This window comes from Mercenaria mercenaria, chromosome 6 (assembly GCF_021730395.1).
Source record: "Mercenaria mercenaria strain notata chromosome 6, MADL_Memer_1, whole genome shotgun sequence".
NCBI classification, from domain to species: Eukaryota; Metazoa; Mollusca; class Bivalvia; order Venerida; family Veneridae; genus Mercenaria; species Mercenaria mercenaria.
Window position 1 is genome coordinate 46,826,873 of NC_069366.1, and position 20,397 is coordinate 46,847,269.

The window sequence follows — 20,397 nt, forward strand, 5'->3', positions numbered from 1 at the left end:
TTTTGCAATATATTTTAGTTTATATTGCTGAACCCTACAAATTGTATGTCGTCACAATACAGAGTGATCCGACTTCTTAAAACGAATTTTTATTTTGTATTCTAAGACAGAATTATCGTTTAAAAACAAGGGAGATAACTCTTTCATGTAAGGACGGCCGAAAGCTCTTTTAAGAAATAAGGTTTTTTTCATTTTATATATCTACATAGGCTTATTCTCTAACTATTATGTCTGTTTTGTTTGAATTCGTATCAAGAAAATTTCTAAAACTAAAATCCGAGACTTTCATTTCATATGCGTTACCATAGCAACATAGAAACAGTTTTACTTTTTTTTTGGATTTATAGTAATTTAGCGAGTTATTTCACATACTTGATGAAATAATAACTTTTAAAAAACATCTTTGCTTCTATATCTCCTTGCATATTTAGTGTTTTTTGTTTCATATACAGAATGTCCTTCTTGTTTTATGACATTCGTATATAACAAAACCTTCGTCGGATAAATCAGGAGGCAGGACTTTGTCTTACAAGTTTCCATTTCTCATATTTTCAATGATTTTTTATTTAAATACATGTATTTCATTAAGTCAATTGAAAAAAAAACAAACGACAATGTTCATTTAACTTGAATAAATAATATACCAGTTGAATATTATTACATCCTTACCACATAACTAAAACACATACCCGCAGAAACGTCGCCGGAAACGAATTAGATCAGTATAATAACTATGGAAACATACCTATGTAGTTTATTCAACCTTGAAAACTGTAGGCATGAATTTAGGCCTGGTATTTTTTTTATGCATTTACGCTGCTTGTACATTTGTTTGTAAAAATAAAATAATACTGTAACTAACTTTATTTCTTATAATTCAACAGACATTATACATGGAAATGGCATCACATAATAGAGGATATAAATAGTTCTAAGAGTTTTGCTCTGTAGACCATGTTTACAAAATGCCTAGCTATTTCTTTCCTGAAATCAAATAACCAGTGTATGCTTGACATTTATGTTAATCTTTCATCTTGAAATAACTCCACTTTATAATTAGTCACGGATACTTAACTCGCAAGAAGAAATATATCATGAATTTTCTTCCAGTCGACATGACATTTGATTTTTTTTATTTAGAAATATTTTTATCAAATATTTCAGCTTTATTTTCATAACGCAAAATTTTTACCACGTTTCACTAAGAAATGCCAAGTTTTAACAAAGATAAAGACATTGAGTTAATGCCACCTAGATTCAGACCCTATGATCATCTTATTGCAATGTTTCTCAAAGTTTAAGTAGTGTAAATTTCTTTTTTCTTTATCAATAGTAATGTCAAATTCTTCCCGTTAAGAAATGCGAAGTAACAGAACAATCCCGATATATGTGTTTTGTTTATTTCATGAGAACCGTTATTTTCTCGCAAACGAACACATTTGGTTGATAAAAACTTCACGTCTATCTATGTTAATTATCTTATGTAGTAATTGAGCACTTCAGCACTTGTAGCGACTTGAAATATTTCATGAACACGTTTAAATGATTTGTAATAACTATTTTGTTATCCGTAAGCAGAAATATGTCATCATGACTTCTCATATGACACCAGTACTGGTTTTTCCAGGAAGCGGACTCGAGAGTGGTTCAAATAAGCTTGGAGCTTTCATCACAATCGAGCTACAATGAATTAGTATAAACTAAATATGTCACCGTAGTTTAATATTGTATGAAGCCATAGAAATACAATGAGACGCACAGCAGCTGTAAAACCCGCCCGCTTAGCTCAGTAGGTAGAGCGTCGGTCTACGGATCGCGGGGTCGCGAGTTCGATCCTCGGGCGGGGCGTATGTTCTCTGTGACTATTTGATAAACGACATTGTGTCTGAAATCATTAGTCCTCCACCTCTGATTCATGTGGGGAAGTTGGCAGTTACTTGCAGAGAACAGATTTGTACTGGTACAGAATCCAGGAACACTGGTTAGGTTAACTGCCCGCCGCTACATGTCAGAAATACTGTTGAAAAACGGCCCAAAACAAACAAACAAAACAGCAACTGTAAAGGAATGTAAAAAGCCTTTGTCAGGTGCTGCGAATGAACGTAACAAATTTGCAATTGTTTTTCTGTGGCTTTTGAGAATTAGCTGCGTCATAATTAGTTGGATTTTCCAATGAAATTAACAATGTTGCAGTAGTGTCATTAACTTCTGAATAATGTGTCAATATTATTTTAAGAAAATACTCAAAAACTAATCCGTTCTCAAATGTCCGCGTCCGTACTCCGTTCTCCATCACATATACTTTATAGCAAACCTACCTTCCTTTGATATTTTATTAATACAGGTCAGTCTGTATAGACCGTAGGCAAAAAAAAAATATAGGTGTGTATTTCCAAATATGCAACATCAGCTAGATGTGTATGGTCCAGAAATAACATGTAGTTTAGCCGACTAGTGCTTGTAACAGCGCTTAAATAACATTTCAAACGTCGCGGACAATTGTAATATAAACCATCATTGATAAAAGACTAGTAAATTTTAATTTAAAAATTGTATTTAAATAAACACAGCAATCGAAACAATTTTTTTATAACGCAAATACGTAACTTGTAGCTTTTGGTGGAGGAAGTCCCCAGGTACCCCTTCGGACATTACTTATCTCGGGCGCGCACCTGCATGGGTAGAACCGCTGACCTTCCGTTAGCCAGCATGATGGCTTCCTCTTATGAAGAACTCTACGCCCCAAGCGAGGCTCAAACCCACATCGGTGAGGGGCAAGTGGTGTAAAAATACATCGACAGTTCAAGTAACGAAACATATACCCTTCTAAATACATGTATTACAATGAAGATGAGCCAGAATATATTCATCTTGTAATCAGTTTGACCTTTCGCGAGTTTTTTTCATTATTATTATCTGCTTCTTTACAAAGCCAGTGTCACTGGCTGATGACTGTTTGTCATTTCACGTTACCAGTGTGTAAACAATTTGCAACGTTAGGTATCGGTCAAATCATTCTTGTGTTTATCTTTGCAATGTTTTTTATGCCATTTTCAAACATCTCAGTTATTAGGGTCTTTGAACTATTATAAAGAGCCTCTTTCAGGTAAAAATGATGCAATTTACAAGTATAAAGGCTCTTTAGTCACCTATAACACATTTACCAGTATAAATTCTATTCATATAGCGATAACACTGTCACCAGTATAAGTTTCTATTCAGGTACCGATAAAAAATTTATCAATATATATATAGCGATAAAGTATTTACCAGTATAAATTCTATTCATATAGTGATAAAACTGTCACCAGTATAAATTTCTATTCAGGTACTGATAACAAATTTATCAATATAAATTCTATTCCTGTAGCGATAAAGCATTTACTAGTATAAATTCTATTCTTGTAGCGATAACACATTTCTCAGAATAGGTTTTAATTATATACCGATAACACTAATAAAACTCATGTATTGATAATTATTAACATGAGTAAAATATAAATTAAACGTAAGGTAACAGTAACGCATTTACCAGTTTCTTCAGCTACCGATTATACATTTACCGGTATAAAGTCCCTTCAGCTCATTTCTGAACAATGTATCAAAGCACCCATAAACATAACAATTAACCATGCTATTAAGAAAAGAACAAAAAACTACAATATGGTATACGACCTGCTCAGTGAAAGATAAACTGGCAACAAAGTTGTCTTGGGTAACAGTAATCAGCTGTAAAATGAGATGGGGTATGAATGTTATAAAATACAAGATAGTAATAGTAAAAAACATTTGAGTTGTTCTTTTACTTCGCTGTGTATGTCGCAAAGCCTCTTTACGTTTACAAGCATTCTCCTGATCCATTCTGTTATGTACATCAATGTCAGAATTGGTTTCTGTCCTTACGTTCTTTACGTTCTCTTCATTGTTAGTCTTGATATCATTACAATGACTGGAATGAATCTTGTTTCTCTGAAAATCTTTCATTTCATTGTTACATTCAGCATTAACATTAGGACTGAAATGGCCAGTTGCAGTTACATTCTCGTCTTTATTTTCATAACAACCTTTTTGTCCATCTTTGTTCTTTTGGATGGGTATAGTAATGTTCATATCACTTGTGTCTATTGTGCCATCTTGGTCTGTGCCACCTCCGGTCTTTTCATTTCCGGTTGCATCAATATTTGTTTCTTTATCAGTTCCGAATCTGGTTTCAGTAAACGAGTGCTTTGACACTAATGGATCTTGGTAAACACTGTATATATTCATTTTATGATGTTTCTTTTTAACATGTCTGTCTTTGTTTTTCTCTTTACAATTTATGTCCATTAATTGGTGATTACTTGTGCGAATTCGGGATTTTACGGTTACCTTGCTTGTATGACAATGGTCTAGGAGCTTGTTCCTTAATGCAGCATGTGCCTTAATACTTTTTCCAATCAAATAGTAAAAGATAATAAGACTGAAAAACACAGCGGAGGTCATGAATATCATGGCGCCATTCCAGTACACTAAATATAAATTTCCTTTATATTTGTCATCAAGGTAACAACTAATTCTGGTAATGTTTGAGTCTGGTGTTACAACGTTCCTGTGACCATAGAGGATCGTCGCTGGCCAGCCTGACGCTACACCAATGAATAAAACGACTATACATAATACCTTTGCTCTGGCAGGAGTAATCTGTTCTCCAAAAGGTCTGCATGTCTTAAGGTATCTGAAAATATCCCATCTCTAACATTTGAGTTAAACAATTGTTTCGAATATGCCCCTGTTCCACATTGTTTCTTGTAAAACAGCAAATTTGACACAGTGTAAAATTCGAAAGTACAAGAAAACTTGACTTAAATGTATTAGAATTATTTGAAACAAAATTATATATTATCGAACATTCTTATACGCTTTTTTCTGTTGAAACAGGCTAAAGCTAAAATGACGTCACGTTAATGGGCTATGACGTCAATGTTTTTGTTGCGACCAAGAAAGTGCGCTTCTATATTTTATCTTCTTTTTTAGATAAACGGTACATGTATATTAGAATCGAAATATGTATAGCAAAATCGTGTTTTTTTTTTATATAAATACACTCAAAATCGGTTAAACGTCGCCAGAATAATTCACGCGGGCTACACTCTCCTGAAATCATTCCACAGACGTATGACCTCTTCGTGTATAAATAACGTTAAAACACGATTTTATACATCATTTCTTAATATTAGATTCAACTGCAAAAGTGTATGGAAACGGTACCATCACCAGCATTTAATTACTTTTTTTTAAAGTCTGCTCCATGCAGACCTAAGTCTCCCATTATTGGAAATTATGTTTCGGTCATTAAAGATGACGGATTTTTCTTACCTGTCCACAGCAATTGGTACGAGAAGAAATCCAGACGATCCTACGAAGAAATACAGAAAGAATCGCAATATCTTACAGGCTGTTGCAGCTGTAAATGTAAGCTGTTGGAACATATCCACCGTTGTGAAAGGCATGCTCACGGTGCATGACAACAAGTCGAGCATTGCCAAAACTATGATAAAAATTCTGTGACTCGTAGCTTTCATTCGAAAACCATACACATAAAGAACATGCGCATTTCCAACAATTCCTAACACCATAAAAGTCAGTACTAAAACTTTAGCTCCGACATAAGGTTTTCTGTCCAATTCATTGTGAAATTCATCTCTGTATTGTTCTTCCATTTTGCTATGTTGTTGATGTGTTACCAATTAATGGTGATAGTCCGTATTTTGCAATCAACAATCATTTTTTAGGGATTTGTTTATTGCATTGCGATAACAATATCATTTTATGTATTTAAGCCTATTATTTGGTCCTCATTTCCCGTAACAAAGTTTTTCCTTGATTTCGCTTTAAATATAAAACAATATCATTGATAATATGCATAATTCTGAGGAACTCCGAGGGTTGTATTAAATAGAATCTTTTCATTTTTTTTCTAAAAGTATTGCTTAGTTTTGAATTTGTCATAAAAACGGCTCCAAGAATTGTAACTTTCAGATCTGACATTATTTATTAGTGGATTGGTATAATACGTTCAGAATATCTAAGTTAGCCTAAAATATTCTCTTATAAATACTTTATTTTTAAAGTGTGATTTTGCCTGATTTTTAAAATTGGAAAAATATACATTTTTGGCCACAAAACCGACGTTATTGAAGATATTTTAAAAATCCGAAAGGATTCTGTTTTCACCTCTGATGACCGTTAGAATGATGTAGAGTTCATTTTTTAGCAAACCGGACAGAATAATGATGCACTTTATGAAAATCCTGTTTCGGACTAAGCGAATCAAACAGTAAATCAATGTGATTATAAATTATATATGATATTTTGATTTACGTCAAAGCATTTACGGTATTGCTGAATTAATTTAATGGGTTAGTTCCATGCGGACAATCAAAATAATTTCCCAAGAGAATGCAATGTAAACAAAATTATCACCCGTAAAACAGACAGGCATCAAACAGTGCGCCATTCCTATCAATATAATTACACTTAATTTTGATTTTTCATTGATAAAACAGTTGAAAAATTGTACTTCAATACAATTTCTATTTGAAACGTCTCTTTTCTTTTTACAAATTCATAATTATTTTATTTTTAAGTCTGTGATGTATTATAATTTTCACTATTTGTTTCTTTTGGTTGTAAAGTGACCATCGACATACATAGGTAGAACCACCGACCTTCCTTAAGGTAGTTCTGCACGTTCGGATAAGAAATTTTCTACAATGTAGAGATTGATTAAACCATGATTTTACAAAACTTCAGAATATACTTAAAATGATAGGGTCGTATGCTTGATTTTTGTTAGACTGATTTGAAAAAGTTGGAACTCTTATAAGTTTTCATAATGGGAGTCTATGGAAATACAATATTCGCGAATAGAAAATGTTCTTCTATGTAGATTTTAATTAAACTTCTCAAAGTCGTAAATAAACAAATGATATATAAATTTGTGAAATAAAAAGTAGAGGCTCATGTGCTTGTTTTTGAGACATTTGTCTATGATTAAAGAGATTCGCACATTTCAAGCTGATTTTATGACATGAATTGGAATTATTTAACACTTCAAACGTTTTAATGTCATATTTTGTATTGAAAATGATAGTAACGTTGACGTTTAGATAAATTTACCCACTACACGTGTAACCATTAATTCATACTTAAATCAAATTTTCAATTTCGTATGCCGAGTCCAGGCTTTATTCTATGTTATCTGGATAATTACTTCCGGTTTATTAAAAGTGCAGAGGTGGATGGCGGCCTTACATGTAAGAATTCTACACCCAAAGCAAGGTGTCTAACGTGAGGGGTGTGTTCGCATTTACTTCTAACTCACTGCAGTAAAAGGAAATTCACTCGAATTTAAACAGAGACCTTAACCTCGAAGGTCATTTTTACATCCAATACTAGTATGCCATGTCTGTTACAAGACAGGAACATTGGCACACTTACTGCGTGGATGACAGGTATCCGTGCTTCACGGGAGGACGTGCGTTCTGTGGAGAGCTTGCTGATACATTACAGCGTGAAAGGATCAAAATAAGAACACTTTAAAGTGCAAGTCTAGTCTTTGGTTAGTATTCAAAGCCACCGAAATCGGTTAAATAAGACAGGAAATTTGAAACTAAATGCGAGTCTAAGTGAATGCGACTCGAGATTGTGGAAGGGCTTCATGCTAACTATTGACACATAAAAACGTGTCATCTGCTTTTGGAAATATTCATGACTCGTGAGTATTTAACTATTTTCTCAGGTCAGTCAGAACTACGTTAGAACATTGCTATAGGCTGATATGCCGAAAGCAACAGTTCTAAAAGTCGTCGCCGATACTAAACCCACCCATCAGCGTTTCATAGATTATCTTTGAGATACCGTCGATTTTCTCCCGAGAGTTGTTAATTGTTTAGTACAGAGGTGACTGATGAGAAAAAGTGTCTAGTCATCATGTCATATTTTGACCAATCAAAATGCAGTGTATTTGTATTGGTAGAGAGATTTTGAACAGTTGTAGCGAGTACAATCTTTAGATAACATTTACTTTCTAAATTCCATGTATTCAGTTTTCTGTGGCTTTAACAGATTTACATTATGCGTAATAATCCATTGGATTTTTCCATTTTTCAACAAAAACAACTATTTTGTAGTGACATTTACCTCATAATAATATATCAATATTACATTTAGGAAATCCCAATGTGTAGTCCGTTCTTCAATGTCCGCGTTCATACTCCGTTCTCCATCACACATATTTAATAGCATACATATTCATGTGCCCCGACCTTCCCGCCAGATCTTTATCACTACAGGTCTTTCCGAAATATATAGACCTTAGACAAACAAAAGTGTAGGTGTGTAATTCAAAATAATGCAACATACGGTCCAGAAACAATATCTATTTAGCCGTCCGGTGTGTGTACTGCACTTATACAACATTCCAAACTTCGGAGACAACCGTAATGTACACCAACATTGATAAAAAAGACTGGTATGTTTTAATATAAATATTGTAATTTGAATAAATACAACAGTCAAAACAACAATTTATAATGTATAGACGTAACTTGTAGAAAAATAGTGAATGTTCAAGTAACGAATGAAAAAATACAAAAGCATATACTCTTCTAAGTACACGTATTTCAATGAAAACATGCCTGCAAACATCCATCCGGCAAGCAGTCTGACCTTCTGTATGGTCTGCTTCTTTACAAAGCAAGGTGATGACTGGCTGGTGACTGTTCGTCACGTCATAATACCATTATGAAAACTACATGCAACGTAAAGTACTGGTAACACCCGTTTGCAATGTTTTACGCCATTTTCACAGAATTTTAACTTTTACCTGGGGACTTCGAAAACCAGAATAAAATAGTCTCTTCAGGTACAGATGGCAGATGATGTAATTTACAAGTATATAGCCTTTTCAGGTAAGGGCAACGTCATTTACAAGTATAGAGTCTCTTCAGGCGCCGGTAACACCCATTCATATAGCGATATCACATTTACGAGTATAAATTCTATTCATGTAGCGGTAAAACATTTATTCAGTTTCCGATATCACATTAACCATTATTATTATAAAGTAAACTCGTGTATTGATAATTCATTAGCCCGCATGAAATAAAAATTAACGACAATTACCGGAGTAAAGTCTCTTCAGCTCATTTCTAAACAATGTATCAAAGAACCCATAGACATAACAATTGACCATGCTATTCAGAAAAGAACAATAAAATACAATATGGTATATGACCTGTCCCATAAATGATAAACCGGCAACGAAGTTATCTTGGGTAACTGTAATTAGTTGTAAAATGAGATGGGGTATGAAAGTTATAAAATACAAGACAGTAATAGCAAAAAACATTTGAGTTGTTCTTTTAGACCACCGTACATGTCGCAAAGCATCTTTGTGTTTGTGGGAATTCTCTTGACCACTTCTATCATGTTCATCAATATCAGAATTGGTTTCATTAATAACATTCTCTTCGTCGTTAGTTTTGATATTACATTGATTGTAATTAATTTTCTTCCTCTGGGAATCTTTTATTTCAGTGTTAAATTCATATACGAGCTTTTCAACTTTAGCTTCAGGTTTGAAATGGCTATTTTCTGTTGCATTCTCTTCTCTGTTTTTATAACTACCCTTTCGCTCAATTTTGTTCATTTTGATGGGTATACTAATGTTAATGTCGGTTGTGTTTATTGTACCATCTTGGTTTGTACCTGTTCCTGTTGCAACAATAATTGTTTTATTATCACTTCCAAAGCTGGTTTCGGTAAAAACATTTTTTGGTTCTAATTGATCGCCGGAAACACTGTATATATTCAATCTATAATGTTCGTTTTTAACATTTCTTTTATTCCTTTTCTCTTTACTAATTGTGTTCATTGATTGTTGATTACTTGTGCGAATCGGGGACTTGCCGGGGTCCTTGTTTGTATGACAATGGTGTACGAGCTTGTCCTTTAATGCAACGTGTGTACTAATACTTTTTCCAATCATATAGTAAAGTATAATCAGGCCGAAAAACACGGCGGAGATCATGATCATCATGGCGCCATTCCAATATGCTAGATATAAACTTCCTTCAAATTTGTCGTCAAGGTAACAACTAATTCCGGTAATATTTGATTTTGGTGTTACAACACTGCTGTGGCCATAGAGGAGTGGCGCTGGCCAGAATGAAGCTACACCAAGTAATAAAATGACTGTACATAATGCCTTTGCTCTGGAAGGAGTTATTTGTTCTCCAAAAGGCCTGCATGTCTTAAGGTATCTGTAAATTACGAAAATTCTATAAATATGCAAGCAAACCCGTTTGCCAAAAGCTCAGTTCTTTAACCTTTAAACATTTGTATCGAATATCACTGTGTTCCAATACCAAATCTGAATCAGTCTTAAGGTTAGATAGTAAAAGAAAGCTCGACACAGCATGTATTTGAAGTATAAGATTCAATAGTGGAAGTGCACGGAGAATGGTACTAGTACCAGTATTAAATTATTTTTCAAAGTTTAATCGTTTGCTTTATACAGACCTCATGCAGTCTCCTATTACTGAAACGACTTATCGGAAAGTAATATTTATGACTATACTGATAAATCTTAGAGTTTCAAAGCTATTTCTATCATCATAAATAACGAATTTTCTTACCTGTCTATTGCAATTGGTAGGAGAAGTAATCCTGACGATCCTGCAAAGAAATACAGAAAGAATCTCAATATCTTACAGGCTGTTGCAGCTGTAAATGTTAGCCGTTGGAACATATCCACCGTTATAAAAGGCATGCTCACGGCGCATGACAACAAATCAAGCATGGCCAAAACTATGATAAAAATTCTGTGACTCGTAGGTTTCATTCGAAAACTGTATACGTAAAGAACATGCACGTTTCCAACAATTCCTAAGACCATAAAAGTCACCACTAAAACAATTGCTCCGACATAAGGTTTTCTTTCCAAATTGTTGTAATAGTCAATATTTCTGTATAATTGTTCTTCCATTGTGCTGTGTTGCCAATGTGCTACCAATTTATGGTAATAGTCAATTTATAATTTTCAATTGTTTATCAACAATCGACTTAGAGAGGATTATTGTATTTGTATTGCGATAACTGTTATATCATGACCTACTGTTGGAACCACATTTTCCGTAACAAGACTTTTACCTTATTTCTCTTTAAACAAAAAACAATATCATTGCTAAGATGCATCATTCCAAAGACATCCGAGGGTGGTATTAGAATCTTTTCAACTTTATTAAAATATTTTTTTTAATTTATCGTCTAAACACATTTTGATGTCCATCTGGTTCCAAGAATTTAAATTTTCAGTTTTGATGTTATCTGCAACTGAGTTGGTCAGATTATCTTAGTTAGCATAATATGAATATTTTGTAAAATATCTATCTTTGCAAATTGCGATTTTGCTTGACTTTTAAAAAAGCCCAAATGTACACTTTTAGCCACAAAAATGACATTATTGAATATGTTTTAAAAATCCTAAAGGATTCTACTATCACCGTTGGAGACTTTATGATGATGTATATTTTACATGTGGATTATGCAATTCGCAAAAACGGAGGTTCCTGATTATAGATGTATATTTAATATGTGGATTATGCAATTCACGAAAACCGCTGTTCCTGATTTTATATGTGGATTATGCAATTCGCGAAAACCGCTGTTCCTGATTTCATATGTGGATTATGCAATTCGCGAAAACTGCTGTTCCTGATTTCATATGTGGATTTTGCAATTCGCGAAAACCGCTGTTCCTGAGTTCATATGTGGATTATGCAATTCGCGAAAACTGATGTTCCTGATTATAGATGTATATTTTATAGGTGGATTATGCAATTCGCGAAAACCGCTCTTCCTGAATATAGATGTATATTTTGTAGATGGATTATGCAGTTCGCGAAAACCGCTGTTCCTGATTATAAATGTATATTTTATAGGTGGATTATGCAATTCGCGAAAACCGCTGTTCCTGATTATAGATGTAAATATTATAGATGGATTATGCAATTCGCGAATCCGCTGTTCCTGATTATAAATGTATATTTTGTAGGTGGATTATGCAATTCGTGAAAACCGCTGTTCCTGATTATAGATGTATATTTTAAATGTGGATTATGCGATTCGTGAAAACCGCTGTTCCTGATTATAGATGTATATTTTATATGTGGATTATGCAATTCGCGAAAACCGCTGTTCCTGATTATAGATGTATATTTTATAGGTGGATTAGGCAATTCGCGAAAACCGCTGTTCCTGATTATTCGAATGAAACAGTAAATCAATGTGATCGAAAATTATATGCAAGGATTCGCTTTACGTCAAAGCAATTACGGTATTGTTTAATTAATTCAATGCTTTTTTTTTTTTTACTTTACTAATTGACTGAGAATAATCATGGCAATTTCACTAAGTTTGAAATAAATGTTTATATTTCACAGTCTGAACTAAGATTCTTGTCATATTAAGGCCCACCCGCTTGGCTCAATGGGGATAGCGCGCAGGGTCGTGAGTTCGATACACAGACGAAAGTTTCTCCTTGACGATTTTCTTAATAACATTGTGTCTGAAATCATTCGCCCTTCACCCTGTGATTCATGTGGAGAAGTAAGCAGTTACTTGCGGAGAATAGATTAGTACTATAACAAATCCATGAACACTGGTTAGGTTATACAACAGAAAATGCTATTCGGTGCTAAATCTAGAAAAAAACAGCAACAAAATATTTTCGTGATTTTCTACTGTCTAGTTCAAACGGAAATGTTTACAGATGATTCATATAATACACTTTAAACATTTATCAAAATGTTTAGAACTGTTCAGAGAAAATCAGTTCAAATTTGCTCGACCAAAAGTTTGCAGCACACTTTTCTAAACAACATTATACGTATTCATATTCAAATATGAGAAAAATAATGTTTAGGTACTGAATGGGAAACCCTGTCGTGTTAGAGGGGTTAGTGGGCTCTCTCACTTAAAAAAAAATGAAATACAGATATAAAGTGGTGGCTTCTTGTGCATTTTATAGTCTTAAGTTTAAGGTATAGGAGTACCCTCATTTTAGTGGGGTCAGGGGACTCTTCCCCTGGAAAATTGTGAAATATCGGTATGAAATAGTGGCCACTGGTGCGTATTGGGTTTTAAATTTGATAATGATAATAAACAATTGGATTTAACTTTGATGAGTATAGGTCACTTAAAAGCAAACTGGGGATGGGGCAAGGGCCTGGCATGGCTATCAATATATCTTCTAGGATTTCTACCTCACCTTGCCTCAAGGAATTAATGGGGCAAATGATATTCTGATATATTCTATTCATATTAATATACTTTTTTGAAGTTTTGTAACTGAATTTTTCATCAGTGTGATAGGCCTATACTTTTTACTTTTTTTTTGGCTCCTCAAATTTTAACCGAGGCAGCTGCCTCGGTTTGCCTCAGTGTGGCTACGGCGCTGCCAAATTACTACTTGTACACTGCCATTTTCTTCTAAGGAAGTTTGGTTGTTTTTCTTTTTTTTTTTTTTTTCATTTTCATCAAAATTTTAGCTTTTGTTCAGGGCTGCAGTTTTAATGAGTGTGTTAAAGCAAAATCTAAAACACCGATCAAAACTTAGACCAATCAATAATCAATATGACATTACAAATGTAAATGACGTTGCGTACGTTGTTGGCGAACATCGGGAATTTGTAAGTTTCTTACACTTCAATGTTTCATGGAATTCGTTTTAGAAATACGATTGTTTATATGCTTATATCACAAGAAAGGCAAAACAATCGCCCTGTTAGTAAATGTGATCGCATCTGCGTTAAATAATTAGTAAAAATTTAATTCGCCATAGTATAATAGAAAAGAACACAAAAACGTCATGTAAGATGTAACAAAATTTACCAATGCGCATTACATAACGGCTTAGTTAATTCATAAAAATATTTTTTTCCGTCAAATATTAAGACTCGGTGACGTGACGTCAACTATATTTGACGTCATTTCAATTATTTGCTTTTCAATACTTTCTGTAACAAATAGGAAGCGAAAGACAGTTCCAACTGAAAACGTAAATTTTATGTCTTTCCTCGACCGGATTTATTAAAACTTCTGTAGTTTCTTTAACTATCGTATGCTTTCTATAATATTTATTTTGACAAAAAGTACATAAATTCTACTTTTGAATTAGTAAGTTGTTGTCCTGTTTTAACTTGGATAATGGCGTATTATATATGTATACTTTAATCTAGCCGCGATGTCACACGTGTCAAAAAATGCAAAAAATAAAATTACGAAGTTGTTACGTGCCGAAATATGTACAGAAATATGTATTTGTTTACAAATCTGCGACTACAGTCTGAAAGTACATACAATTGTCTGCAAATTGATATGCATAAGTCTAACGTTGAATATAAATCAAATTTATCACATGAAAATTGCAAAATCTAGCCGAAATGTCACAACCGTGAAATTAATGTAACGTCGACGTTATGATTGAAAACTAAATAACGTATACCCATTAAAATTGTATCCGAACATTGCAATATAATTCACTGTCTGATAAATAATTTGATTGAATAAGTATCATTCGACATCTATATCAAAATATTTCTTTTAAATATCGGAACGATATGATTTATGAAAACTGTAGCCCAAACACCCCAAGTAATCCCTGTAACGTCAAAGTGGTTAAAAAACGACGATAACGTCAGTTACGCTAATGTACGCCAACAATGAGCGTAACGTCAAATGCTATCTTTTGATACTGTTCATTTTTATTCTCGCATTTATAAGAAATAGGTAGAAGATGCAAGAACTTTATCATTGATAGTCTTGTACATTCTGAATTAAAAATTTATGTTATTTCAAAGAACCTGTAAACAGGCAACAGGGTCTGGATCTTAATTGTGGTATGATACCAGGAATAAGAAACAAAACAGCACTTTTTTGTAAGAATAATGTCATTTTTTCTCTCTTTTATAAATAACGGTTACAAAAAGGCGCATAGCTGGGCCTACGCACTAACGCATGCTTATTTTTCAGAAGTGAAAAAAAATCTTTAAAAAAAAATGCAGTGAAAAGTCTAGGCGGGGTTAGTGTGCAAAATATCAAATCAGTAGCAAGCCGAATAGAGTTTGAGATATACAAATTTTAGTGTTATAGTTGTAATACGAAATTATGTCTAAATATGTACAATATTTGTATCAGATCTGTAAGACTGTAATCAATAATCATTATTCATCAATAGTAATGGAAAATGTATACTGAATCAACCTAGGTCACATGCAGAAAGAAGATAATTTAGAGATGTTTTGTATTTTTCAGTTAAAAATATCTATAATCATGATAGTGTAGGCAAAATGATTTTTTCGTAAGTTGATCTTTTGATCATTAATTTATTTTGATGATTTATAGAAATTTTATGGAAGATATAAGTTATATTTTTCTAAAGCTGTGGTAAAAAGATATTTCCTAACAGGAAACAACTTCCACTATTGACGGAACTAATAAAAATAAACAACAGCTTTGCTTATTACAAGTGGAAACTCCAAAGGTCCCTCAACACAACAAAAATGAAAATGTTGCAGGCTTTGCAGGTTTGATTGAGTGTTCAGGTAGAGAAAATGCATGCTAACATCCATGCACTCTAAACATACAAAAATGTATGTTCAAGGTTACTTTTGTTACAAATAAATCTAGAATACATACTCAATAAAAGAACAACAACTGTTTTATGTCAATAATTTATAATTATAAAAAAATGCGTTTGGGCATGCAAGTATCAGTATAGACTAGCTCCAAGGCTATGATATATCCTTTTACATTTTTATGATTGAATGTAGTGAACTGAGCCAGTCTAGATCCAATGTCCAATATCATTGTCTGATAATATTACAATCAGTTCTCTGCGAAAATATCTAAAATAGACTGGCTTTTGTCTCTGTGAAATTGAATTTGACAAAAAATATGTTTATTATTGATCAGTCTGTAGTGACTGGTCTAGTATCAGTTCTATAAGAAAATAACGCAAGAGTAAAAATGAGACTCATCTTGTCTTATTTTAATAAACTTTAACTAATAATAATTGGACCATACTGTAGCTTCTAAATGATATTCATATCATATCACTCATTGATTAATTAGTTTAAAAAAAACAAAAAACAAAAAACTTTATTATCACTAAAACAAAAAAGAATATATATACATTTACTAGAAAACAGAACGGTTCCGTTTTGTGAAATAGGTCTGACAATATCTTCAAGAAAAACAAACGATAATGTTTTTTGTGTAAAAGATTGACAATATTTATGAGAAAAACTTGAGCGACCCGTGTTTTCGAAAAAGAACTGGAAAGCCAGATGCCTAACCAAGATATGCAATTTTCAATACAGAATGTTTATACTAATGCTGTCCCGTTGAGACATTCTTGTTGTTGTTTTGGATTTTAACACTGTTTTTAACAGTATTTCAGATTTGTAACGGCGGACAGTTAATCTAACCAGTGTTTTTAGATTATGTACCAGTACAAACCTGTTCTCCGGAAGTATTAAACTGTCAACTTCCCCACATGAATTAGAGGTGGAGGATGAATGAGACACAATGTTGTTTTTTTTTCATCACGGAGAACATACGTCGCGCCTGAGGATTGAATTTATGTCCCTGCAACTCGTGTTTTCCCTATTGATCTAAGCAGGCAGGTGATCTATTGAGACGGGAGTGGGAAATATATCCTATGTAGTTTAATTTCCCCCGTTTTTGAAGCATTACCCTGATCAATCACTCGAAAATTATTACCCGTATTTTGAAAACAATGGCAATTAAACTGTTGCCACTATCAACATGTTAGCAGTCGAACTAATCTGATGCATACAGTTTGTTTTATATTGTGACGGTCAAACTTTAATATAAAAAAATATTGACCAGTGATTTATATAAGGAGTCGTGTTGTAATGAATGTTATAAACATTTTACATATATGTATTACACAATCTTATCATACCATAGTTTTATCATTTGATCATAGAAAAATTTTCAGTTATTTGCTGCTTTGAAATTGTTATCCGTTGGCAATTTTATATGTACAAACCAGGAACTTGAAAGCTTAAAAAAGATACGTTCTGTTCTGCTCTGTCCTCTGTTCTGCCATTTTTTTTGGACATTTATATAACACATTTTGGCCTGTTAAACACTCACCGCCGTTTCTATTTTTTCCGTGTTTTGTCACAGTTGTACTGGAGAAAGGAAATATGATGGTTTCTAGACGAATCAAACTCTAATAGACTATATATATATTATAATGATTGCATACTTACATTAAATCCCTTTATTGTCATATTAAATACCGAGACTGTATTCTAGAGATAAAAGAAGTATACAATTATTCAGAACATATAAGATGAGGTTTGAGTACACTGTCAGATAAAGGTCTCGAACTAACAACCCAGAGACAGGTAGATGAACGTTTTTGCCTATGCACATGCGACTGGGTGATGATTTTTATTCATTTACATTGATTTATTTGATTTAACCATATTTTATACATGCTAGTAGATACAAAGAATTACAACAATACAAAAGCAAATGGGTTGGGCAACAAGTTCTAACAACATTACATTAAACCCTTCCAAGTAGTGAAAATTACAGAAAAATACAAGAATGGCGACACAGAATTATTTACATGTATATGCAGTTAATAATTTGAATGTTATTTGTCATTTAATCTTAGTTTGAAAGGTACATATTTGAGAATGTAAACTGTAAAAAGTAAAATTTATTAAGTAAAATTACTGGTATACTGAAGCAAGGTACTGAGATCCTATTCGCCCTACCGGTCACCATCCGCCGAAGTTACTAAATTCCACCTAGTATTAATTGAGAGCTACAGGGTTTGTTGTTATAAGTACTCGGAACAATTAAATTGTGTTGTATTGAGATAAGAACAATCATTCTGTGTTAAAACGTTTTGTCAGTTTGATAAATTTTTGTACAGCTTCAAAAAATAAGTAATTTACATTTAGGACTCGGCATAATTAACAAATGTATATCTTGCATTGTTTTTCGATAGATATATCTCTATTTAATAGATTCAGGCACCGAAAATTAACTTACCGAAACATACAGAATATTTATGAGTGCTAGGTCAATACTTGCGGAGAATATATTGGTGCATTATATTTGTATTATTGCATAATTATGTAGACAAAACTTTCAAAGATTCTAATTAAATAATTGTTGATAAAATAATGACAGGACATTAATATGCAGTCAGTATAGTTTATTATTGAAGTTATATTATGCTTTCAATGAAATTTAATACACTTTATTGAATATATATATCTGACAAATTCTAAACTGTAAAAATCAGGAATATATTGCATGCTATTTCACAGAGAACTAAAGAAAAATTGAAAGTCTTGCAGTTCTTCATAGTTTTCTGCTGCTGGGGACCTGGGGACATGGGGACCCCATTTACATGCAATACAGGAAAAACTGTCAGAAAGAGAGAGAGTTATAAATAGCATGCTTCTGGGGACCTGGGGACCCAGATTTGCAAGGTATACAGAAAATTTGTTCTAGAAGTATTTGTAATAGAGTGAATTAAAAGGTACCTAATATATCAAAAAGTAAATTATATACTAACTATAGATACTAAATAAATAGAAATTAAAAGTAAACTTAGATGATCAGATCTGGGGACCTGGGGACATGGGGACCCTATATTGCAAGGTATATAGAAATACTCCGTAAGTGGATCTATTTATAACAGTGATTAGGATATCTGAAAAAGGTGCATCATGTACTAACTATAGATATTTACATACATTGAAATATATGAACATCAAAACTAAGTTGGGGATGGGGATGAAACATATATAGGGTAAGCTTAAATTTGGTGTGGTCTTACACCAAGTTCTAGCCCTATGCACCCCTTATTCATACTAATAAAATAATCGATATGAATAATCAGCCCAAGGTCAACCATCGCGGTCAAGTTGCGACTACTATATCCCATAAAGTAGAAGTAAACGCATTTGATAAACAAACAAAAAAGTGAAAAGTAGAACGCAGACATAAATTATAATCTATTTATAGTATCTCAAAAGTGATTACCGTGTTGTGTAATCTGCTGTGTAGATCCCTGCATTTTCTTCTTTACACCAAGTGTATAAAAGCTATCAGTTTTCAAAACAAAACACTTGATTTATAATTAAAAAGCTTTTCGGGTCTACCTCCTTGATTTAAAATGTTTATCAGATCTACCTGCATAAATAATTAATTTGCGTGTAAAACGTAATTTTTGCTAACTGTGTATATCGCAAATATAACGCAGGAGCGTATGTAGACTGGTCCCCATCCCACTCACCCACCTCTGACTGTAATACCGTGTTCAGACTACGTTTTTAATCCTATATTAACTTGGGTTTATTTTTTAAACTCTGCGTCCACACTATATGTGGTGTAAACCGTGAATTATGTAAAGGTCAAGTGATTTCTGTAATGTAGCATTAAAACTACCTCGGGAGGTGGTTTTAATACTATATTGAAAAGTAATACTACATTATTTTACAAGTGTGAACGCAAATGTGAGTTATAACTGGTTTTACAATCCCACAGATCTTACCTTTTGGCAGAAGAATACCATGTGTTTCTCTTTTGAAACAAACAATTGATGCTATGGCTGGCAAAAGTAATTGGAGTGTCGATGAAACAAAAACATTAAATTACGATAGGAGTCATGCTGATGCTCAAAATGGACTATAGATGGAATGAAAAGAAATTCTTAGATGAACACAGAAGTTTAAACATTGATGACTCCTTGTTTCTGTTAGCCTCCTTCTTTGTAACCTTTTTTGCTTATTGCAAAATATTTGTTAACTTCCAACATTGCATGTATATATTTAAACCACATTTCTTTGCATAGTGTGGACACAAACTAGATTATATTTTTATAAGTTTTAAATGTCAGATACCAATTATAGCCAATTAGTGCCTGATAAAAATAAAACCTAACTGCTAGTGTGAACACGGTATTAGTTGAGTAGATATGTTACCCTTCTGTTGATCGTTTTGTGTACCCCATTTTTGTGAGGGCGTCTATGTGCGTACGTCTATCAGCCCCCGAGCTTGCGCCGTGCATTTCCCATGAAGTATTTGATCTAGAGTCATCAAACCTAATAGGATTGTTATTTAGCATGCGAAATTTCACTCAGCCAGACCAGAGTTATGGCCCTTGATTTAGTCAAAAATATAACTTAAGGGCATAAAAATAAAAGTTTGTGTGGCCTGTATCTCAAATAGAATACGACCCTTCTATGAATATTAGTGTGCACCTGATTTTTGAGGGATTTTGCTCAGCCAAAATAT

The 20,397-nt window shown here is 33.1% G+C and overlaps 1 protein-coding gene across 1 annotated transcript in view; it reads right to left on the reverse strand.

Annotated features, from left to right (window-relative positions):
• LOC128545846 (uncharacterized) overlaps window positions 1–20,385 on the reverse strand; it is a 61,350-nt gene extending 40,965 nt beyond the window's left edge. The window contains exon 1 of the mRNA XM_045336739.2: window positions 19,144–20,385. Within this exon, the coding sequence (XP_045192674.2) occupies window positions 19,144–19,177 (34 nt within the window). The 5' untranslated portion in view covers window positions 19,178–20,385. The remainder of the gene's footprint in view (window positions 1–19,143) is intronic.
• Window positions 20,386–20,397: the final 12 nt, after the last annotated feature.